This window comes from Equus caballus, chromosome 21 (assembly GCF_041296265.1).
Source record: "Equus caballus isolate H_3958 breed thoroughbred chromosome 21, TB-T2T, whole genome shotgun sequence".
Classification (NCBI taxonomy): domain Eukaryota; kingdom Metazoa; phylum Chordata; class Mammalia; order Perissodactyla; family Equidae; genus Equus; species Equus caballus.
Window position 1 is genome coordinate 39,767,656 of NC_091704.1, and position 25,711 is coordinate 39,793,366.

The 25,711-nt window shown below is 42.0% G+C and overlaps 1 protein-coding gene across 1 annotated transcript in view; it reads left to right on the forward strand.

Moving 5' to 3' along the window:
* PLCXD3 (phosphatidylinositol specific phospholipase C X domain containing 3) overlaps positions 1–25,711 on the forward strand; it is a 168,378-nt gene that overhangs the window by 92,707 nt on the left and 49,960 nt on the right. Inside the window, exon 2 of the mRNA XM_001498846.5 lies at positions 8,233–8,941. Within this exon, the coding sequence (XP_001498896.1) occupies positions 8,233–8,941 (709 nt within the window). The remainder of the gene's footprint in view (positions 1–8,232; positions 8,942–25,711) is intronic.

Genomic DNA, 25,711 nt, shown 5'->3' on the forward strand with positions numbered 1-25,711 from the left:
AGAAATGGATGAGATCACCCAAGAAAAAAAGCAGGGAGCAAGTTGAAGTCTTGACTAGCGCTTTGGCTAACACCCTCATTTAGGAGCTGGAAGAGCAACAAAAGACAGCGAAGGAGACCAAGAAGGGACAATTACAGAGAGAGCAGAAAACCTAGGAAAGAGTCATGTATCAAAAGCCAAGGAGGAAAATATTTCCAGAAGGAAGTAGAGCAGTATCAAATGTTCCAGAAAGGGTGAGCAGGATTCACTCATTTGTTTATTCAACAACATTAACAAAATGCCTACCAAGCTCTGTGCTACAACTTAGGAATGAGGGCATGGAAGTGGCTGCTGGGTCTTCTTTAGTAATCATCAATGATATTTCACAGAGGATTTATATGAGTTGTAATAGTGATAGTCTGATTACAGTGGTTAAAGATGGAACCAGCTAGGGAGAGAAAGCCAAGCTGTGAAGACTAATTTTCTGAGAAATTTGAAAAGAAGTGGTAAACAAGAAGAGGGTGAATAATAGCCTAAGCTGTAAAAATGATTAGTAGTAGAAATAGTTATTTCACTTTTGTAGCACATCCCATGTGAACAATTTTGATCCATGGACTTGAATCAAATGTTTTTATATTAACAAAGCCGGGTGCAGTAGGAGGCATAGGAAATTATTTGCCTTTTAGGAAGTTTACAATCTGGCTCAAAATCAAGCACGTATAAATGGAGGGGAGCACAGTTACAGGAGGAGAGCAAGATACAAAGACAGAAAAAAAGTCAATGAACGTGACAAGTGTTAGTAACAACATCTAATAACGATTACTGGTTGATGAGGGGAGCTTGCAGACCAGAAGAACTGTGGATTCAGGGAAAGGGAAGACCACGAGGAGTGAAAAAAGGCTTTGCCACAGAGGAAGGAATACACGTGGGTCATAAACGAAGACTGGGATTCAGACTTTCACAAAGAGAGGACAAGAGAGTAAGCTTCCCTCCGGGACTGCATGTCCTCCCATGGAAAGTGGAGATAGTGTCAACTGCCTACCCTCCACCTAGAGAAGGGCCGCAAAAACTAAACCTACTCTTTCAGTTCCTCCCCCAGCAGTCTTCTTTTGGTTCTCAGATGGAAGGTACATGTACTTTTCCACTCCTGTGGTGTTGGCTCTATTATTACAAAAGGTACCAAGGCATCAAATATGCAGGAAATCTGTTATCAGAAAGCAATAATCTTCAAAACCTCAGCACTGTGCCAAATAACAACAGACCAAACAAGGAGAGGGAAACACGATGTGCCTTACATAAGCTGTTGCAAGCAAGCTCAGGGCTCTGCAGAGGCAAGGAGTGGAGCACAGAGTCAGAGCCTGAATTCCAAGGTCAGGATGTGGATATTGAAATTGCACACGTGGGCATGTGAACCCTTGGTCCACTGGGCCTTTTCATTCTGAAGGTTCACAGGTGAAATTGACTTGATAGATTTTCTTTGATGTTTATTAAGCCTATAATCTTGTAGAACTTGAAATGGATCTATGACCAAACCAAGAGACCAACCAGAAGTTCATCCGAAACAGCTTTTATAGATAATACTGGAGAGATACTGAATGGGAGAAAGTTAGTACTTAGAATACATCACAGATCAATTTTCTTAACATGGCAGAATGGAAATATTTAGTTTGCTGTTCAAAGCAACAAGAAATGGGGTAATTTTGATTGTCACACATTTGCTAAATCTTTTAGAAATGACGGATAAGAATCTCGTTTTCAAAAAATATTTCTAGGGGCTGGCCCCGTGGCCGAGTGGTTAAGTTCACGCGTTCCACTGCAGCGGCCCAGGGTTTCGCCAGTTCGAATCCTGGGCGCAGACATGGCACTGCTCATCAGGCCATGCTGAGGCAACATCCCACATGCCACAACTAGAAGGACCCGCAACTAAAAATACACAGCTATGTATCAGGGGGCTTTGGGGAGAAAAAGAGAAAAACAATTTATAAACCTAAATCCTGCAACTTAAATCATTTCTCTTCCTACCCTCCCTCCATATGACCTTTCACTGCTCTCCTGATGTGTATTTATCTCAGTAATGTTTTCTTAGCCTCAAGTGAATAGATGTTTTGTGACTAGCTATATCACCCTAAGAAAATAACAGTAATTTAAGTTTTATAGTTCTTTTGTGGAACTTTCATGAACATGGTTTTGTTTGTTTTTTGTAGGAATCCTATGAAGTAAGTGTGGAAAGTATTTTAATTTAAACCAATTAGAAAACTCAAAGCCAGAATGGCTAACAATCCAATGACCTTCCAGTGTTAAACTGTGAGTTAGCAATAGAGCTTGAATTTGAGCCTAGTCCCCCAACACTCCCTTCAATGCTGTTTTCAGTGCACTGCATTGCCTAATTTTCTTTATTCTAAAGGGCAGACTGTGCCAGACTGAAATCGAAGTGTTGGCCAAGGCTGTAATCTCATTTGAGGCTGAGGATCTTCTTGCAAGCTTGAGGATTGTTAGCAGAATCTAGTTCCTTGGGGTGTAGGACTGTGGCCCTCAGCTCCTAGAGGCTGCCTGTTATTCACTATGTTGGGATGAAAACTTTTCCTCTTCCAACTTGGATCGAGTGACTGGCAGTCTGTAAATTAATTGACGATAGACAGATTAACTGGAGAAAAGACAGTTTATTTATGCATGCACTGTGTGCATGCGGGAGTGCTCTGTGAGGAGTAACTCACTGAATAACCAGAAAGAAATGCTTATATACTAAACTTAACAAAGGCGGGGTCTTCACTGGGAGAGTATGGAAGGTTCTTTTGATTCTAACGAGAAGCTGAATTCACACTTGGTGTGAATCCTGGTGCTAAGGGTCAGTTTTCTTCCCAATCAAGAAAATCCCTAGTAGACAGGTCAGTGGCTGCTGTATTTTCAGAGGCTCTGCTTAAATTTAGATAATGCTTCTTTCTGTGGCTGCTGATTGCTCACATGTTTTCAGCTTAAAGTAGTTTTTGTCCTGCTTTGGTGGGATATTAATCCCTTCAACTACCACATGGCTCTCTCTACAATGTTGCATTTTGCTTCCTCAGGATGAACAGAAGAACATGTGTTGCTATTTATTGTCTCTATTTTATGAGATTTCCAGCTTAGGTCAGACTCACCAAGGAGAATCTCTCTTTGGTGAACTCAAAGCCAACTGACGAGGGACCTCAATTACAGCTGGGAAAAATGAACTTTTCCATATAATACAACATAATCATGAGAATGACATCCCATTATATTCGCCACAATCAAGGGGAGGGGATTATACAGGGCATCTATACCAGGGGGTGAAAGTTGGAGGGCCATCCTAGAATTCTTCCTATCACACCAAGTACTAGGATGAGAAGCTAAGTCCACTACTACCAGAGACCATAAAAAAGATGATCACACATGTAACACTATTGAGTTAATAAAATGGATGTTTCATGCTAGTTGATTAGATGACATCTAAGATGATTCATAACAGTAGGCAGAATGGAGTAACTCCATTTGTGTATTCAAGAAGATTTTTTAAACAACTCTTCTTCTTTTATTTTTTTCTCTTACCTAATACATAGTTTTCAAGACTAGAAAGATGCATATGAAAATTTTGAATTAAATTAATTTCTCTTCATTAAAACTCCAAGTTCTCGTATTAGGCAGTTGGACCTAATATGTAGACAACAAATCCCCTCATTAACCTCAAAGAGTTGATAGTCTGTATTAGTTAAATATTGCTGTGTAGTAAATTACCCCAAACTTAGTCACTTAAAACAACACACCGTTTCTATGGGTCAGGAATCTAGGCAAGGCTTACCCAGGTCCTCTGCTTCAGGGTTTCTCACAAGGCTGGAATAAAGATCCCATGGGGGCAGGACTGCTTCCAAGCTTACTCAGGGTTGTTGACAAGATTCACTTCCTTGAAGGCTACTGGACTGAAAGCCTCAGTTTCTAGCTGGCTGTTGGCTGACGGTCACTCCCTACTCTTTGCCACATGGGCCTCTCCAACATGGTGGTTCTCTTCATCAAACCCAGCAAGGGGAGGAGTAGCAAGATGGAAGTCACAATCTTTTTTAATCTAACCTCAGAAGTGGCATCCCATCATGTTTGTGTTATTTAATTCAATAGAAGCAAGTCACTAGATTGAGCCCTCACTCAGGGGAGGAGTGTGAATGCCAAGAGGGCAGGGATTGTTAGGGGCCATCTTAGAAGTAGGCCTACTGCCTCAATGAGCGAATGATTTAACAGACTGAAGAGAAACTAATAAAAGCGACTGTTTCCAAGAAATGAGAGAAACTAGCCTCTTCCACTCACTTACTCAGAGCCGGAGCAAAGGAGCTTGATTGGGGGTGACCAGCTCTTGTCTGAGTTGAGAGGACAAATGAAACCCAAACTTGAGAAGTTAATTTCAGAATCTGAGGAGCAACATTAAGTATCAGGTCCAACGTATGAGTTTGGGGCTGTAGACAAGGGAAGGATACAAGGTCAGGAGCCCAGAAATACTGAGTCAATGTAGACACAAAATATCAGACCAGATTTGGCAGAAAGGTTTGGATGTAGCCAAGAGCAAGATAATGCTTAGCACTATCTTGCTTGTGGGCTGGGCTCCCTGATTTCAAAGATACTGGGCTGGAACAGACTTTTCCTCTCAATTATTGAAAGGTCTAAAATACTACTGTATTTTTCTCTTAAGTTAAAAAAATGGAAAACAATGGATTAGTGAATATGTTGAAATTGGGGAGGAACTAGTATTCCAAATGAAATTAAACGTCATGGAAATATTCCTTTTTTGGCCAACGTTAGATTGTATATTTTCTCTTAAAATGCATGGATAGTGTTTTGCGTCACGTGATGGCATAATTCTCCTCTCTAAATAATATTTACAGTATGAAGCACCCACAGGGCAGCATTCTGCACCAAGTGCTACACGTGCACCTCAGAGTCATACAGCTTAGAACGAATATCGGTGGGGACACTAAGGGTTTCTCCTTCTGTTAGCTGTTTTTTGTTTTTATTTTTAACTTTACCTTATTTTGACCTTAATATTAGATTTTCCTTAAATGTCAACAAGTAATTTATCCAGAAATTACAATGTCCTTTTACAGAATTTTCAAAAGTGATGAATTTCCTAGGCTTTTTGTAAAATTTTCCACATAACCACCTGATAGGATGATGAAACTAAAATTAAGTTGAAAATGAAGAACCACTCATTTCTGGAAATAGAAATCTAGTCACATCGAATTCCCTCTCTGCTTGCTTCCAATCATATCTTCCACTGGATTACAGAAATAACCAATTACTTTCATCTGGCTTTCTTTCACATGCCTGGAAATTAATTTGTTGACTCTTATTTTGAGGGTTTATTCATTTATTTTTACCTATCTTAATCCTAGATCATTCAATTATAACTCTTCTTAAACTCATCTTTTTATTTCTTTCTTTAAAAACACTCTTGTATTTTGAGCCACGGCACAGTTGGTTTAGGTTTTTCATTTATATAGCAGTCACCTGAACAGCAACTAATAAATCAATATTAAGCAAATTAAGTCCCTATTACCATTTGCCAATGCCAAATGCAAACTGCCAGTTTTGCTTCTTCGGAAAATGCTGACATTTTCTTCCCATACCATCTACCAAAGAGAAATAGATCAGATAGTTCCAGATTAAATTAAACATGGCATTCCTGTATTTTGGGGTTACCTTTCACGGTTTTAAAAAATCTAATAATTATGAGGAGTTATCTCTTCCAAATCTTAAAGATTATGATTTGCAAGATATCAAAGTGTTTTCAAAATATTTTCTCTCAACAGCCTATTATGGTGTCTGAAATCCATACCCTGTGATTCCTATGGCCTGTTTAATGCTAGTCATAGATAAATAGATGTAGAAATAGGTACATACATTATCTATGACATAGATATGGAATATAGACGAAGATAAATATTGCATCACTGAAAAAAAATTGCTTCAAATAGCTTCTCTATGGGTCTGGTTACAATTCCGATGTCTGTGTGTATAGGAGGTGGCTATGTCCCCACACAGCCAAACAAGTCTCTGGACCAGCTGTGTGTCCTACAATTTAACTCAATTCTGACACTATCTCCCTGGAGATAACGTCAGATCCCACAGGTTAAGGGTTCAGTCTTAAAGACTAACGCCTCCCCCACCACTTCAGATGCGAATCTCAAGTCCAGGTCATCATGTGTGCTTCTGACCAATCAGCTATAAATCAGAGGTTCCCACGACCCCTTCTTGAGGTTCAATTAATTTGCTAGAGAGGCTCACAGAACTCAGAGAAACATTTCAGTTACTAGGTTACTGGTTTATTATAAAAGGATGTAACTCAGGAACAGCCAGATGGAGGAGATGCCCAGGGCAAGGAATGGGGAAAGGGCCGGAGCTTCCATGCTCTCTGAATGCACCACTCTTCCCCAAATCTCCATGTGTTCACCAACCTGGAAGTTCTGAAGTCCTTTTGGGTTTTATAGAGGCTTCATTACGTAGTCATGACTGATTAAATCATTGGCCATTGGTGGTGGAACTCAATCGCCAGCTCCTGTCCCCTCCCCAGAGTCAGGGGGATGGGACTGAAAGTCCCAACCTTCTAATGACATGATTAGCTCCGCTGGCAACAGCCCCCATTTTTAGGTGGGGTCCAAAAGTCTCTTCATTAACAGCACAAAAGACACCTTTTTCACTCTCATCACCTAGGAAATTCCAAGGGTTTTAGGAGCTCTGTGCCAGAAATGGGGACAAAGACCAAATATATATTTCTTTTTATAAATTAAAATATAGCCCTGAGGTGATGGGTGAGAAACTTAGAGAGGGAGTATGTGTATGTATGTGTGTTTTGGGTTGGTCGAGTGAAAGAACCAGAAAAACATGTGCCTCAAGGGACCCAATCAGGAGTGGGGCTAAAGAGGAAGCCTGAGTAACAGATGGGGAATGATGACATCTGCCCTTTCTAATGGGTGAAAAATCCATGATACGTTATCTAATTTTACCTATTCGGTAGGTCGTGCTCAAGAATTAAAGGAGACTTCAAAAAAGGAATTAAAAGTTGAATTAATTTTTTTATTGGGTCTGATAATATTTTAAATGGCACTCCATACTTACAGGCAAATCATACACAAGTTCATCACTCTATTTCTGGAGTTTTGATATTTGTAACTGCAAAAAATAAACAAATAAACAGGTGGTCCTTGTTGTTCCTAGGAAGAAATTCTTCTAAATTTGGAAGGCAACTCCAAAGAGAGCTTTCAGTGCTGAGAGGAAACATCTGTGAAGAAAATAGTCTATGAGTTAATTTTGAAATGCCGTTAGTTGTGTTAACTTGCAAGAAAACAAATAATTCTTTATTCAATAGGTAAAAAGTGCTTGGCCTCATCTAAGCTGACAGTTGCCCAAATGCAGGGTCAGGAAGGATGTTAACTATATCAGCATTGTCCTGGCCTCTTGCCTTATTTCTCCCTTTCTCTATTCTTGTAACCTCTTGCGCTTTCCCAAGTGTATGAGGTAACAACTCACTGATCATCTGCCTGTGAAAAGGGTTTCTTTAGTCAATGAAACAAGCCTTCAGGCTTAAAATCAACCCAAAATAAAGGGAAAGGGCAAGATTGTAGACAAAGTATTTGGGAACTGCTGAGTCCCCATAAATCCTACTTAGTGAATGAACACTTATGACACTGGCATCAAAAGCCAATCCTAATAAATGCATTAAATTCTTAGTTTGTAGAAGTAGATGATCATTTGAATTTTAGAATATTCATCAGAAGGGATTTTTCTTATCATTTTACAATCAATTTGAGCTGTTTAAGTGCTTTGTGTACTGTACTGGGTTTTAAAAAGGACTCTCCTGAGGCCGGCCCAGTGGCGGAGTAGTTAAGTGTGCATGTGCTACTTCTCGGCGGCCCAGGGTTCTCCAGTTCGGATCTTGGGTGCAGACATGGCACTGCTTGGCACACCATGCTGTGGTAGGCGTCCCACGTATAAAGTAGAGGAAGACGGGCACGGATGTTAGCTCAGGGCCAGGCTTCCTCAGCAAAAAAGGAGGAGGTCTGGCAGTAGTTAACTCAGGGCTAATCTTCCTCAAAAAAAAAAAAAGGGACTCTCCTTAGACATGAGAATGAACTAGGTAAATATTGCTTAGTATTTCCTTTGGTTTGGTTGAGGGAGAGATATGAATGTTGCAAGAGGGAAAGAAGTTGGGAAGGACAAAGGACTGAAACATAACCACATTATGCCTTGTTATTCTTCTAGGATCTCACGATTCCTTCAGCTTCTACATTGACGAAGCCTCGCCAGTAGGGCCTGAGCAGCCAGAGACAGTCCAGAATTTTGTCTCTGTGTTTGGAACTGTGGCCAAAAAGCTGATGCGGAAATGGCTAGCCACTCAAACAATGAACTTTACTGGTCAGCTAGGAGCTGGGATCCGTTATTTTGATCTTCGAATTTCCACCAAGCCCAGAGACCCCGACAATGAACTCTACTTTGCTCATGGTTTGTTCAGTGCCAAAGTGAATGAAGGCCTTGAGGAGATCAATGCTTTCCTCACAGATCACCATAAGGAGGTAGTGTTCTTGGACTTCAACCATTTTTATGGGATGCAGAAATATCACCATGAAAAACTCGTCCAAATGCTGAAAGACATCTATGGAAATAAAATGTGCCCAGCGATTTTTGCCCAGGAAGTTAGTCTAAAGTACCTGTGGGAAAAGGACTATCAAGTGCTGGTTTTCTACCACAGTCCAGTGGCTCTGGAAGTGCCCTTTCTCTGGCCTGGGCAGATGATGCCAGCACCCTGGGCCAACACCACAGACCCGGAAAAACTGATCCAGTTTCTTCAGGCGTCTATCATTGAGAGAAGAAAGAAGGGCTCGTTTTTTATATCTCAGGTGGTGCTGACCCCCAAAGCTAGCACTGTGGTCAAAGGGGTGGCCAGTGGCCTCAGAGAAACCATCACAGAAAGGTAAGTGGCCTTAAGGTATCAGGGGAAAAGTTTAAGTAACGTATCCCAAATTCATGGAGCTAGTAAGTGATGGAACTAAAATTCGTACCCACGTGCATTAGTTTCCCAAGGCTGCCATAACAAAATGCCACAATCTGGGTAGCCTAAAATGAAAGAAATTTATTGTCTATTGGTTCCAGAGGCTAGAAGTCTAAAATCAAACTGTTAGCAAGGTTGATTCCTTCTGAGGGCTTTGAGGGAGAATCTTTCAGGTTCTAGAATCCCTAGCTTCTGGTGATGGTTGGCAATCCTTGATGTTCCTTGGCTTGTAGAAGTGTCACTCCAATCTCTGCCTCTATCTTCACATGACCTTCTCCCCATGCGTCTCTGTCTTCTCTTCTTAGAGAATCCAGCCATACTGGATTAGGGACCACTCTAAAGATATTATCTTAACTTAATTATGTCTGTAAGCACCCTATTTCCAAATAAAGTCACACTTATACGTACAGGGGATTAGGACTTCAACATAGCTTTTGTAGGACACAGATCAACCCGTGGTACCGTGTATTTTGACTCCGTGTCCAGTTATGTTTTCTTAGCACTGCTTTTCACATTTGCGTAGCACATTCCCTACTGTCTGTGGAGTCTTTTAAATACGCAATTCCATTTGATCTGCATGACAACCCAGGGAAGTAGATATTGTCTTACAGATAAAAATTGCGGTTGAGAGAAGTGAAATGTTTTGCTTAAGGCCACTTGAATAATGAATGATGAAACAAAGACTCAAACCCTGTTCTTTTCAAGCCATATTCTATGTCTTTACACTATACCATAAGCAAAGATCACCCTCCAGAGAGTGAGCAGTCCATTGGTGAAGCCCAGTCATATATGTAGAGTGGTACTTACCTTGTGAGGTGTAGTTTGGGCAATCACCAAGGGTCTCTGTAGCTCTTTCCCACGAGTGTGATACAATGGGTAGAATTGTACATATTATTTGTTCTTTTGAGTTAAAGTATTAAATAATGCAAACATTGAAGAAAAAAACACGATTCCTGTCAGATCTTTTACCTTTAACTTTTTTTTTTTTTGGTGAGGAAGATTGGCCCTGAGCTAACATCTGTGCCAATCTTCCTCCATTTTGTATGTGGGATGCTGCCACAGCATGGCTTGATAAGCAGTGTGTCAGTCTGTACCCGGGATCTGAACCCGCAAACCCTGGGCCGTCGAAGCAGAGCATGCAAACTTAACCACTATGCCACTGGACTGCCCCCCTTTTACCTTTACCCTTAATTGATATTTTGAATTACAGTAAGGAGACAGCATGAATGATTTGCTTGGATTCAAGGTTTTTGTAGGGAAAGACAAGAGAATGAAGAAGAAAGATATGGAGGTGAAAATAGTATGGGTGTCCTTATAGCATAGCATATAGAGTGGGGATTGGCTGGGGGTGAGGCTTGTGGTAGGGCAGGAACACACTTGCAAGAAGGCTTTTAGGCAGGCTACAGGGAACTTCGTCCTGTGAGCAATGGCGAGGCAGGAAATGATCTTTGCAGTAGAATGACTTGACTAGATGCTCATTTTAGACAGATAATTGGCACTGCACAGAGGATAGATGGAACAGAGAGAGTGAGCAGTTAAGAGGTGCTTAGAACTGTTTTGGCAAAGTAATGCAGCTAAACTGAGGAAGAGAGAAAACCTAGAAGGGGACATATGCCACAGCGAAAATTAGGATGATCCGGTGACTATTTAGTTACGTGATGGGAATAGAAAAAAGAGTTGAGGAAAAAGATTCTTCTTGAGAAGTAGAATGAGTGATGGAGGCATTTATAGAGGCAGGAAACAAAGACACAGGGACTTGGGGAAGAAGTGGGGAAAATACAATCCGGGCCATGTTAAATTTAAAGTCTTAGTAAGGCATCTAAGTAGATATGGCCAATTGATCATTAGGAATATAGGCCAACTCATTTGGGGATTATTGGCATTTTTTGGCAATGGAAGCCACAAGCCATTGGCTCCTCCATGCAAAATCATTACTTCCTTCTGTTATTCAGATATTAACTGGGATTTCCCTTTTCTTTAAGATTAAAATAGCATACCAAACCCTTCATTTTACACCCTAAGTACAAGGACTTCCCTAAGATTTCTGCTAATGTCTAGATTTCTTACGTTCTTATGGTATGAGCCCTTGCTGCTTCTAGATTGCATCATTTTATGATTTGATTGTCCCATGTGGCCTGTCCATATTCCCAGTCTTTATAACCTGAGACATGAAACCTACTTCATATTCAATTTCCACAATGGTTTTTAGACTTTACTGAAGATCTGAGGAGACAGGGGAGGTTTTATGATGATAATAATGCAGATAATTTAAAATGGAATTTTCGACTTGTCTGTAATTATAAATCTTCTAGCTTGGGACATCTTTCCCTGATGACATCTATACCGGTTTTCACTCCAGCCATAGATGCTCAGAGAGAATCCTCTCCACCTCCTTCTCCTTGTCCTTTTCTCATCTCTTGTCTTCCCTGGCCCCATATTGCCTTGGAGACTCTACACTCTCCTCTAGATTATTATGCCAAACTATTCATCTCTCTCCCGGCCCCAACCTACATTAGGCTAGTCCCATCAAAGTATTCGTCAGAACAAGAAGACTCTTTATTTAATGAAATTTAATTGTTCCAGTAAATAACAATTTACCACCCCTCTCACATATGTGAAAATGAGGGAGTTATATACACATAAGGATGTGTTGTTTTCACATTTACCCCAGAGAGCACCCAGATTTTGAGGAATCCCTGAGGGCCCACTAGAGGTGAGGAAGGGGCAAGGGGGGCCCTGGAACCAGCCAATTCCAATTCTCTTCATTCTTGCTACACCTTTAATGAAGGAAGCCTTATTTCTAACATTTATATATTGGGCACAAAAGGAGTCTTCCCCTCCAGCTTTAGCTTTTGCTGTGTAGTTCTGTGCTTAGGAAGACTCTGCATTTCCATATAACAGGCCTGCTTTGCATTTGGCCAAGAACCATACCATGATTTTACCCGTGTAGGGAATAGCCTTTGGGAAGTCAAGAAGAAAACTCTACTCAAGGCATAAATGACTTTCATTTTTCTCTCACGTGGAATTTCACGCAGTTTGGAAGTTATAAGTTGAACTGCTTCTTGGTTACTTATGTTCTAGTACAGTGTTACTAAAGTCAGATTTGTGGATGGAAGATCAAACAAGTTAGAAAAATGCTGAGAATTGTATATCCATACAATTCAATACCACCTCTCAAAAGATTCACAATGCATATTAGCATATAAATGGCACTGACAAGTATTTTAGTGAAGAATCCTGTTTAAATGTAACTAATCCAATGTTTTCCGAGTGCTTAGTTTTTTTCCTCTTTCCACTTATTAACAACCCATGGGATTAATTTTGAAAAATTCTCCTAGGCCATCTACTCTAATTCAGAACTTCTTACTTGCCTCTGGCTTATATCTATCTGGAATAGTAGGACCTGTATCACTGAAAAGAGAAAGTGGGGAAAAAGAATTTAAAAAGTAGAAATGAAGATCCTATAGGTAGAATCAACCTCTTTTCTCTCAAATTATGCAGATTACTTGCAAATGATTTGCAAATATATTTGAATTTTGCCAGGATACTTGTGCTCTAAGCATCCTTGATGGAGTTTAGTTTCACAAGTACCTCCTTTCTTTTTTTTTTTTTTTTTTTAAAGATTGGCACCTGATGGGGCTGGCCTGGTGGCCAAGTGGTTAAGTTCACACGCCCTGCTTCGGAGGCCCAGGGTTTCACTGTTCAAATCCTGGGTGTGGACATAGCACCACTCATCAAGTTAAGCTGAGTCAGCATCCCACATGCCACAACTGGAAGGACCCACAACTAAAAATATACAACTATGTACCAGGGGGCTTTGGGAGAAAGAGGAAAAATAAAATCTTTTTTTTAAGAAAAAAAAAAGATTGGCACCTGAGATAACCACTGTTGCCAATCTTCATTTTTTTTTTTTTTCTGTTTTTTCTCTCCAAATCCCCCCAGTACACAGTTACATATTTTTCAGTTGTGAGTCCTTCTAGTTGTGTCATGTAGGACACCACCTCAGCATGGCCTGATGAGCGGTGCCATGTTAGCACCCAGGATCTGAACCAGCGAAACCCTGGGCCGCAGAAGCAGAGTGCGTGAACTTAACCACTAGGCCACGGGGGCGGCCACCTCAGAAGTACCTCTTTTTAAACCACCTGCAAAGCTGGCATTTGAGTATGATGTTAATGTGAAACTCAGAAGGTTGGTTTTGTTTTGTTTCGACACATTCCAGCTTTCTGGAGGAGGCATATAGGAAAAAAGTTCATTCTCAGCCCTTGGATAGTGCCTTGCAAAGGTCATTTGCTTACCTTTGAAAGAGTCAGTCAAAGAACACCTGACTCCCCACAAACATACTGCCTCTCTCTCCTCGCCAAGTGACAAAACCCATGAAAAAGACTTTTTTTATTTTCTTCTTGCTATTGTGCCAAAGTCACTCATTCAGAAAGTCCTATATTGACACCAAAAGTGTTACTGCACAAAATTGGGGTTCTCTTGCCTGATGCACATCAATAAGAAACGAATTAATTACAGCAGCAGCTTTTGAGAGAGAAATCGGCTTTATTCAGCGAGATCAATCTGCAGGGAGACAGGGCGTGTGCCCTGAGATGTGTTGCCCGGATTCAGGATTTGGGGTGAAGTTTAAAAGGTTAGGGAGAACAGGCTGACAAGTAGAAATGCTGGTGGGATACAGGTTGTGATTGGTGGGCTTCTAGCATTTATGGTAAGGTTTTAGACATTTACGACAGGGTTCTAAACATTTGTGATGAGGTTCTAAACTTTTATGATAGGGTCCTAAGCATTTTTGAGGGGGTAGGGAAGGAATTTTAACAGCAGGTCTTCCTGAAAGCGGGATGCCTTGCTTTTGATGAGAGTCTGACTTTCAAGTTCCTGTCCTTGGGTTCCGTGGGAAGGAGGCTCTTTGGTTCCTCAGTCATTTCAGGTCAAAATTTCTTCTTTTGTGCAGGCTCTGGCTACTTGACTTTGTGAATTTTCTGAAAGGCAATTCTTAATCTCTTTGTTGATAAGAGATGAGGTCTGTTCGAATTGGCTCTAAATGGGCCCATGGTTATAAAAGATGTAATGAGACTCTCATTGGCCACCAAAGGAGAAGTCACTGGGCCGTATTCAGACCTGTCTGGGCCTTAAGTATTTTCAGCAGTAAAATTTGGAGTTTGAATTAGATTATCTCCAAGATCCTTTCCATTTTGTAAATCCTACAATTCTAAGATCCTGATTTTGACTAGTTTCTCTACTTTTTTTTATCTTGTCTAATATTTGGGTCAAAAAAACTCTGAGCACATGCATTTAGAAAACAGTGTTTGAAAGTGTGGGTGGCTTTCAGGGAAACTAAATCCAGCCTGGATTTAGGTACCACAGCTTTCAATCTGGCCACTGGTTCCAAATACTGCAGATGCATTTGCTATATTTTAGCAATGCCAAAAGACACAGATTTTCTTTCTTAAAGACCTATTTTTAATTTATTTTTCAAACACCAGCTTTTGCACCTCACCCCCACGGAATTCACACATTCTTAAAAAGAAGGTGTGTGACTTGAGTCAAGTCTTTCCTTAATTTGTGGAAGTTTATTAAATTATAGGTTTTTTTAGTTAAAAAAAAATTCAGTTAGACCACCTGTCAGAATGTTTAAGGAGCAATGCATCTTTGCAAGTAAATTGATGCTGAATTAATTGAGATAATGTTTACACAGACCAACAATGTAGATGACAATAATGATGATGATGATAATGATGTATTATAAGTGCTCTCTGTAAGTTCACTGCTGCCCTGCCCATACTGTCCTGATCATAGTCATCGCCTTGAAGGTAAGGCAGGATTTTCAGCATGTGGCTGGTTGTTAATAAGTGCCAATGTTATCCAGGTGGCAAAAAGAAGGCAACTGCATTTGGTGAGCCCACATTGTGTGCCAGGCACTGTGTTAAGTGCTTTATACGAATTGCATCCGTTTAATCCTCCCTTCAGCCTTGCAATGTAGGTGTTTTCAGATCCAATAGGAAGGAAAACTGAGCCTCGGAAATGTCTAGTACCTTGCTCAAAAATCCCATATTAATTTAGCAAAGCCTGGATTATTATTTGTGTCTGTTTGACTCCAAGTCCCATGTTAACTCCTACAAATTCTGTAAAATTCACATTTCTTAGCAGTGGGTGCATGTAATAGATTATCTATCACCTTGGAGGGCACAGTCGGGTCTAGGGGTTTGGGAAGGTAAAGTATGCGGAGGTGAGGTGGGCGAGACTATAAGAAGAGCAGGTCTGAAGTGTGTGCCTCTGCCTCAAGAAAGCAAACCCAAGTAGAATGCTGGCATGGGGGCCCCAGGGAAGCATTGCTATTGAATGATAGAAAGGAAGGGAACTTGGAGGTGACCTTGCTCAATCCTCCTTGCCTTGTGCCTAGTGCCCATTTAACTTTTCCATTTAGTAAGGAAACTGAGGCCAGAGGAATGCTAAACAATCACCCAAGGTCACAGAGCTAATTGGCAGCAAAGATGGGATTAAAATTCTGGTCTTCTGGTCTCCTGGCTTCTGGACAGAATTCTGTCCTCCACACCTCAGGGAGGGATGAAGACAGAGGATGGACAGGAAGAAGAGGGAGCAGCAGAGAATATTGAGCTGCAGGGACCACGATAGAAGGGCGAGCTGGCTCTCGGTCTGTACAGTGCACAACATAACATGGCAGCCTGGAACCTTGACTGGAGGGGTCAGAGGTTGGGCCTGGGGATGAGCCACAGACTTTGTGAAGAGGTGACCTTCCCTGGGCTCTGTCTCTTTCTGCCTCATGAACACAAAAGATGATTTTTTCCATCCAATGGGGACACACTCCAGCTCACAACACCAGCATTAGCATAATCATTGTTTATAAGACACTTTCATTATAAGATCCATTTCTTCAACGTATATTTATTGGAGTCCTCATTTGTTCAACAGGTGTTATTGCCAATTTGCAATTTGAGAAACTGAGGTCAGAAGGATAAATAATTTGTTCAGGTGGTACTGTGAGCCAGTGCTTGGATCAATTCAGAATCCAGATCTTTTCAGTTCAGAATCTAAATCAATTCAGAATCTAGTAGTCTTCAGAACCACTAGAAAGAGGAGTCTGGCTTGTAAATCAGAAGGAAGATCCAGAAAGCAACTCTTTTCCCAGTCCAAGGCTTGGCAAACTGGACTGTGCTTATAGAGAGTTTGTTAAAATGCTAATTCCGGGGCGCCATCCCCAGAGCTTCTGATTCATGAGTCTGCAGCTCAAGGTTTTTCATTTCTAACAGGCTCCAGGAAAGCCTCACTTTGAGTTGCTCTGCTGCTCTCTGCAGACAAGCTGTACCTCAACCACCCCCACCTATACCTGAACTTGGTTTTAAGGAATCTGGAGAGAGACCATCAATCCTAAGATTTATCAGTCTTCTCTCTACCCCAGGGTGAGGTGTTTCTTCCTTAAATCTAAGCTACAACTTCTCTACCCACAGCCCCTGACAGACTTAAGTCCAAATTTGCTTGTTCTATCACTAAGGTAGATCTGCCAATCACTGATTTCCAAAAAGTGGTGCTTTGCTATTCTCTTCCATGCATCCTCTCACTCATGCCACGCAGCTCAATCTTAAGATCATTGTGGGGAGGGACTCTTTGTTCCTCTGGGCTCTAAAGTACATTCCCATGGAAGAGGACTTGGTAACTTCCAGACTCAGTGTTTTCCCCCAAAACCTATTAATGTTACAGCCTTTTGCAATGCAATGGCCTCCGCAGCCCTGATGTTGAACAGTAAAAAAGAAGATTCCATAACAACTTCAACCATGAGGCTGTGTGACAGAAGAGTGATTTCGGCCTGAGTCCTGCTGAGGTATGGCAGGAGGGAGGGCTATCTGTAGCTCTCTCTGTTTTAACCACTTTTGACCCAAGAATTTTTGAAACAGGAGTGCACATAAAAGCTCTCTCTCTCCTTCGTTCTGCTGATGTTGTTAAGATTAAAGTACAGGCAAATACAGGCAAGCGCCTTTCATTACCCGTGTCAGGAAAGTCAAAGACTAGAGAGAATTCCAAGCTGCTGGAAAGTCAGATACCCATTCAGTGCATGGTGAGTATGTCTGTGTGTGTCTGTGTCTGTGTGTGTGTGTGTGTGTGTGTGAGAGAGAGAGAGAGAGAGAGAGAGAGAGGATGCATGTACTTTTCTAAAAAGTGTGGCATAGGATAGAGGTTCACCCACTTTAGTGAATCTCTCTGGATCTCAGTTTTCTTACGTGGAGTTACTGAGCAGATTGAGTTTAATGTTTGAAAAGGAACTAGCCTAGTATTTAGCTGGCACTCACGAAAAGCTGAGGGCAGGTGAATTGATGCGGGGTGGAGGGAATAAAGGTGGAGTGTCCAGGCAGCAGGAATGTTTAGTCAATCAGGTTGTGGCATAATAGTTTGGGGACTTCAGCCAGCAACTGAGGGGACAAGGACGCTTGTTTGGGATTTGAAACGCACTGTAACATGAATTGTCAGTAAGTGAGCAAGTAAGAGGTATCTGATTCAAGAAGTAAAATGGACCAGATCTGGACAGCTCGGGCCATATTCAGCTCCCTCCGAAGAGGAGGCTTTGGGGCCAGCTTTCCCTTTCTGCCCTCTGCAGACAGGGCTCCTGGCTTGGAGCACAAGTCCATTCCACTGAAAACTCATCCAAAGAGGAAAAGCCCCTCTCTGGAGAGACCTACTTATGTCAAACTGAGAGGAGAGAGGGCATAAGCGTTCTGTGATTGCCAAATCACCAGACACAAACATACAGTTGAACACACTGAGTTTATTACTTATTGCAGCCAGAGAGAATACAAACAATGGGGACCAGTGGGATACCCCAGTGAGAAGGTGTTGGAGAGGATTTTCTTATTGATTTGGGGCTCAGCTTGGATGACTTGGAGGGAGATTCAAGGAAGTGGAAGTTCTTTCTAGATTGGATGTTGTCAGAAGGCAAGGACAATTCTGCAAGTGGGTATCTCAGTAAGTCAGCTATAGGGCTAGAGTGAGGCTAAACTATAATTGGTAATGAAGTCATAGTGATTCATTGTAATCTAGAAAGATAGATATTTGGTTATTTTGTGGGTGATCTTGTTTTTGTGGTTAGACAAAATTACAAAGTATCCTCTTTTATCTCACTTTCTCCTGATCTCAAGTAACCTTGTCTGAGGTTGGTATTCTGGGAGATTGTTGATGTCCAACAGAAGAATAATATGACCTAGTTGTGAGTGTCAGGCCAGCTTCCAGATGTCAGGGATTGCTTTTTAATTTCTTTTCTCTTTTTCAGTGCAATGTGAAGGAAGAAATATCACTTATTTCCATTTGGTTTGAAAGCCTCTGGTGTAAATTAGGCTTTCCATGTACTTTTTCTTTGATTCTTTTTCTCATTGAAGCAATTGAGGGTGTATGTAGGTAGAAGCCCACACCATATTGATAATGAGGCAAATCAGAGTTAGTGATACCCTAGCCCAGGACTTCACTAAAAATGCAAACTCTTCAAACTGAGCCATATTGACAATCAACTTGACACTGTTCTTTTGTGGTCTTAAGTTTCTGCCTATCTCATTGGGCAAGGGTTGGAATTGATTGACAATTATAAGGAATCCCAAGTGGTGGAGACTTGAAGGGGTTGGGGAAGGGAAAGAAATGTGAGAACACAGCATTTTATAAAGGGAATCGCTGATTCTTTAATATTTGTGGCTATTCCAACTTCCTTCTCAAGGTTTCACAACTCATTCAGGGCACAAAGAAGCAGAAGGTGAGATGGCCAACTGCCATATTTTCAACCAAATTGTTTTCTTGCCCTTTGTTAAAAAATAAAATTCCACTGAGTAAATTTGAAGATCTACTTGGCTTTATGGGATTCATGAATTGGGCAGCATCTCTTCTAGCAACCGGAGAGATACTCCAAGGAGTTGTATAACTGGAAGGATTTTATAGGGAGAAGGTGGGTGGGGCAGAAGCTATTAGCAAAAGAAAAGAAAGGATTATTTCAAGCCAGGGCATCTTCTTTTGGGGGAAGAAAGAGAATGGCCCTGCTTTATCATGCAGATTACTACTGTGCTAGGAGGGAAATTTCAGCAGTCACATTCCTGGGAGGGGCTGAAATGTAATTAAATCTTGGTTTTGCTGTTGTGGGGGCAAAATGACTGCATTTGGGGCCTGTTATTTCTTTTTTTTCAACATCTTTTTGGCAGCCAGGAGGCATGCTTTTCTTGGCCTTGTTTGAATGGTGCCTCTGAAGGCTTGTTTGTGCTGGGCATCCTTAGTAGACACAGCTTGGGTGACTGATCTACTGATTATCAAGGGTGACTCCAGCAGGTATGAATGTTTATTTCAGGGTGTGTTGACACAAAATAACCAATAACCATTCCATAGATAAGAGAAATAAAGGGAGTTTCACTGGAGCCGGAGTAAGGGTTATAACCCGGGAAGGGCTTAGAAAGTGTTCCAGAGAAGCATGGTTTTCAGCACAGTGTTGGACCTTTTTAGAACAAAGAGCATACATTAAACACACCCAGGATACACTTTCATAAAAGTTTCAAAGAGGTACTCAGTTGCAAATTAGCCGGTCAACATGACCCTGATGTCCTGAATGGGGCTAATATGAGCGTTACCAATAAGGTGTAGGAGGGGAAGTCTGCATTCTTATCTTAAGTGAATGCATTCTTACTTTAATGGGTAAGCAGACTTACAATGTAAGTTTGATAGGCCATAAATCAGGCTTTTCAGTTCAAAACAATCAGTTTTGACCTCGAATAGTTACCACATATACTTCAATATGTGAAAATCTCTTGTCAAGTGATATAAACCAAATCTTCTTTGTCAAAGGACAAAAAGGAGAGGAGTTGCTTTAAGTATGCACCCCACTAACAAAATTATTGCATAAATCTACAATAACTTCCTGACACCACCCTAGGCAATGACTTGTCAGCTTTTCAGTTATCACATTCAGTTGATAAAATGTTTTCTTTCATAATATTTTCGATATAACAACAATAAAAAAGCTGGAAGTATGAAATTTTCTCAGAATATCTGGCTGTGGAGGATTCCAGAAGAAAATACTATATGCATTGACCGCAGACACTAATATTTGGCTTCATTGTATACAGCGCAAACCTCCTGGCTCTTGCTCTGTGTGTCTGGGATTATAGCCTATTGCTAATTAACTTATTCTGAAGTACTAAAGTAATTAGACAAGAATAGCTAGAGACTTGCTTGTCATAATTGATTTTTTTTTTTTTGCAGAAATCACAAGTATAGCTTAAATTTTTTGCTTTAAAATATTTCCTCCTCCCACCCCCTCATCACTTATTTCCCTGTGGCCTCAGCTGTTAGAAGAAAAGAAGCTTACAAGTTGTTTCTGGAGCTGTGACATCCTATCTTGAAGGAACCCTATGTGTCATTGAGACTGTAATGTGTGATTTCATTAGTGATGCTAAAAGCACAGGCTGCCCTTTGGAAATGTATGTGAGATTTGGCCAATGTATAACTGAGTAAATTCACCATGTAGCTGCTGCTTATCTGAATACGAAAAGGCTGACAGAAAAGCTGTTGCCAATATGACTTAGCTCAGGTTCAAAAATGAACCGGTCAAGAAAACAAATAATGTAAGTTATTCAGGAATGTACATTTTTCAGATGTTTTTGTTCATTTTTGAAGAGTTTAATTTAGATTGCCTGCTTCTCCAAATAAAATGCTTGTAATAAGTAGCTTGTAATGAATAGATTGTAGGGAAACTTGAATGAGTGCATAGTTCAGTCTAAATTCAGTCTGTTAGAGAGACTGATTATGGTTTTGTGGGAGATGTGATGAAACTATTGCTAAAAAAGTAGCCTGTCTTGGTTTTACATTCATTGGTTAGGAGTTAAAGGTTATTTAATGAATTTAATTCATTGCCATTCACAAATAGAGCAGGCTGCCATGCGCATTTCTACACGGTTTTATGTGACAGAAGGAGAATTTTACACCTTTGCATACACACACAATTCATTGCCACTGTGTGCTTAGACTTCACCCACATGTCCAAGTAGCCCCCAAACAGGATACAGCCAAGGACTCTTATATCTGATTAAAACTGAGAGGCTCCCTAATGCCATGAACACGGACATTTTGATGTCTTCATGACATGGGCTGTGCAAATAAAGGATGTTTCAGTGATCCACAATTTTCTGTTACAACTAGCACTACATAACCAGCCTTAGAGTGAAAATGTATATACGTTTTTTCTGCGTATGTGTATGGGTGTGTTTTGAAAGGAGTGAGAGAGAAGTAATGAAAATAAGTAAAATCTGGTCTTCCCTCAGGATCTGTGAGAATATATTGCTTTACTCCTACTCAGGAAGGACAGGAGAGTTTCATGTGCAATGTGTTCTTATCTTCCAACTGAGAGTGGGAAAAAAGTGCTCAAATAGCCAACGTTGTGCTTTCTCACCTAGTTTCATGATTGTAGTAGAACATGCACTTATATTCTTTTAGCTTGCTCTAGACCTCATATTTTCTGTAGTGTTTTTCTTGAGGAATTTCTTTGGCATTTTACTCGTTTTTTTTTTTCTTTGCCAACATTGCTTATATTTGTGATATTTTGGGGCTTTTGTCTTTCTATAACTCTTGCTAAAAACTTCAGACAGAACTTAGATATGGTAGGATGGAGAGGAGAAGAAAATAATATGACCCACTTGGTGACTAGGATGTGATTTATGCTATCACTTTAGAGAATTCTAATTTCTCTTTTTCAAAGTGGACCAAAGTAGTTTTTCCCAGAGTCCCAGCACAAGAATCCTTCAATTTTTCAGTCAGCCAGTCACTCAACCAACAAGAACATAAGACTGTGCAGTGGGCATCGACTGGGGACAGGAGAGGTATGGTATAATGCTACAGGAGGGGAAGAAATTTTCCTCTACTCTTCTAGCTTCTTCTGGCTGGTGTAAGAATTAAATTGACATGAGACAGAATAATAGGAGAAAAGCAAACAAATTTAATAACATATATACATGGGAGAAACCCAGGAAAACTAAGTAACTCATCAACATGGCCAAAGCCACCACCTTAAATACCATCTTCAGCTAAGGCCAAAAGAGGATGTTGGAGGTGGCATTTTGGAACTTCAGAGGAGAGGAAGGCAATTCACATGGAGATGTAAAAGCAAATGCTTGGTAAACAAATGTTTGCCGTGCCTTGCAAAGACAATGGGACATGGGAAGGACTTTGATCAAAGGCGCCTTGCTAGTTTCCTCCCTGTCTACCACACCTAGTTCATTTTATACTATAGTTCTCTATGGTGATATCGCCTTCCTGGAAGGGGCCTTCTATCTTAAATTCTTTTAGGCATTTGGGGGAAGGTCAAAATTTCTCTCAGTCTTTTGTTTTCAAAAATAATCAGCCCAAAATAATCCTCAAGCCAAAGGGACATATTTTGGGGTGGCAAATTCTGCTCCCCTACAGATATAAGACAGAGTTTGCCACTAAGTACTAACATTTTGACTTATAGATTTTATATGCCAGAGGGGCTCCAAAGAAAGAAAGATGACACAAGTGACTTCTCCAATGTCTCAGGACAATAATACACTGACCTTTCCTCCCCTTTGCCTTCCCTCAAAACATTGTAACGTTGCACTCAAATATCAGGAGCGCCTCAATTTTCTCTGCTCAAATGTTATCCGCTTATGTGGTTGCCTAATCATTAACCACTGACAATGGTAAAAAGCATCTTTTCTAAGGTAGGAAATTATGCTTACTTTTGGGAACATTTCCAGACCATAAGATTCAGACCAGGCCAACAAGTGAGAGTTCTGTAGAGGTTTGAAAGACCCAGCCTTAGACACCAACATTTTGTGTGCTTATTGGTGCTAGTGACAGCTGTTTATGAGAAAGGGGAAAATAAAACCATTATGTGAAAGGGTTCCCTTTTGACCACAAAATTCAGCAAGTCCCCTGAGAAAATTTGATAACTACATGTTATATATTTTATTTTAAAAATTTGAGGTGGAAAAATATGCTTTTTAGGCTTGACTTCCTGTCCTGCACAGTGTATGTGCCAAGATATATTCCTTTATTATCACAAGTACATATCAAATGAAGTACATTCCTTCACTTATTGAATTAACTTGACAACCAGGATGCCACTTTTGGTACTTCTCAATGACAACTGAGAAGCAACCTTTTGACAAGTGTGGTTGGCCTTTGCCCTGTTTCTTCCTCTCTTCCTTCTCAGTTTTGCAGAGAGAAGGGACAATTTTATAGCAACTTGGCAAAACGATAGCACAGGAAGTCCCAGCTGTTCTTGCCCCAGCTGTCTCTGAGATCTAATAATACAGAGTGGGAATAGCACATCTCCCTAAAGAGCATGCACATTTTAAGTTGCTTTAATTTTCCTGCCAATTAGACTTTTAAGATGCCAAATGTATCTCCAGGCAACCTCCGCGACAATTTAGGACCCTTTGGTAAAGGAGCCAAAAGCAAAGGGAGATTTTCAAGTGGCAAGATAGCATGGGAAAAAATTACTCTTTCATTACCAAAGAAAAAAACACATATTTTTGCTTATGGAAACACGAGGACACAGGGATATTAACACTGACACCAACGAAGGCTACTAAAGAGACTGGGAGTTAGGATTCTCAGCCTAGAACAGGGTTTCTCAGTCTCAGCATAACTGATATTTTGGACAGGCTAATTCTTTGTTGTGGGGGACTGTCCTGTGCATTGCAGAATGTTCAGCAGCATCCCTGGCCTCTACCACACGATTCCAGGAGCACCTTCTCCTGCAGTTACAACAATCAAAAATGTCTCCAGACATTGCCACTATCCCCACCTGGGGAGGGGTGTATGTGAAAGAAAACTCCCCCAGTTGAAAACCACTGGCCTAGAGTAGCCACTGCACAGAAGATCTTGTGACAGTCACTTTTCCTAGAACTTAATTTCTTTCCTTGTTAAACAGATGATACCAACTGCCCAGGGATACGGGAAACATAAAATCTTTAGTTATATGGCTTGTATTTTGTTCAAATGAATATGCCCAAATTTATACATTTCCAGCGTCTGCTGCCTTCGGATTAGTCACCTTGGGAATTTACTCCTCCATCCAAGTGAGGCTGAAGCAATTTTAAGAGTAATTTTTGTAGACAGCAAATCTTTATCCTTTTAAGGTGAATTGGTTTTTGAATTCACTCAGAGCCAAGTTTAGTAAATACAGTGGGTGAGCAAAGCTGACGAATGCTTCTGGAAGTCGAAATCCAGGGGGAACAATAATAAGATCGATTTTCCTTCTGTGCCTCATGAGCATACCCTGAAGGCAATTTCAAAAGAGGAGTCAGAGAGAGAGCCAAGATGGCGCCGTGAGTAGTCCTCTTTGTCTCTCGCCCTTCGAGTCTACAATTATTTGGACACTTATCGCTTGACAAAGGATATCCAGACAGCATCTCAGGACGTCTGAGACACCCACGCGACTATACATCGGAAGGCGGATGGACTTTCCTCCGGGAGGATGTGGAAATAGGTGAAAACTCTCCGACCCCGACGGGCAGCCTAGTACCTGCAAGCGGCTTTCTTCCAACGGACGCCCCCAGAGGATCCACACACATCTAGGGCAGGAGCGAGAACACAACAGAGGAGCGACGGTGGAAACAGGTGACCAGAACCCTACCTAAACCCCCCGCAATTACTCCTAAACGCAGAGGGAAACTTTGGAGTTGCACACCTGAGCCCGCGGGGAGAGTCTCTCCCCGCCATTGGCGGGGAGACCCAGCCTGGTGCTCGGGGCGCCCGGAGGGTCCCAGAGAGAGACACGGAGGGCACGGAGGTCTCCCAGCTGCCGTTGCCCGCCCCGTGGGACTAGGGATTGCCGGAGATCTCGGAGAGGACCGGGGCTGGGGGAACTTTCAAAGGCCGGTTCGGCGACCCGGAGGGGAAGCGCCGGAGCTCCGCCCGGGCAGCAGACAAAACTCTCTGTCTGCCATTAGCAGAGGGGCCACGCCCAGCATTCAGGGCTCCCGGCAGAGGCCCGGAGAGAATCCCAGAGGGCGGGGTGACCCCCAGCTGCCGTTGCCCGCCCCGTGGGGCTAGGGATTGCCAGAGATCTCGGAGAGGACCGGGGCGGGGGAACTTTCAAAGGCCGGTTTGGCGACCCGGAGGGGAAGCGCCGGAGCTCCGCCAGGCAGCAGATAAAACTCTGTCTGCCATTAGCAGAGGGGCCACGCCCAGCATTCAGGGCTCCCGGCAGAGGCCCGGAGAGAAGCCCAGAGGGCGGGGCGACCCCCAGCTGCCGTTGCCCGCCCCGTGGGACTAGGGATTGCCGGAGATCTCGGAGAGGACCGGGGCTGGGGGAACTTTCAAAGGCCGGTTCAGCGACCCGGAGGGGAAGCGCTGGAGCTCCGCCCGGGCAGCAGACAAAACTCTCTGTGTGCCGTTAGCAGAGGGGCCACGCTGAGCATTCACGGCTCCGGGAGAGGCCCGGAGAGAATCCCAGAGGGCGGGGCGACCCCCAGCTGCCGTTGCCCACCCCGTGAGGCTAGGGATTGCCGGAGATCTTGGAGAGGACTGGGGCTGGAGAGAGTTCCAGAGACCCAGCTTAGTAGCCTAGGGGGAAACCCTACAGGCTCACAGCAGCCTTAGGGAAAGCCTCTGCACAGCACCAGTAGAAGGCACCCAGCCGCCAGCCACAAGGCTGGAAGACCCCAGGGCAAAAGCAGCATAGCTAGGTGTACT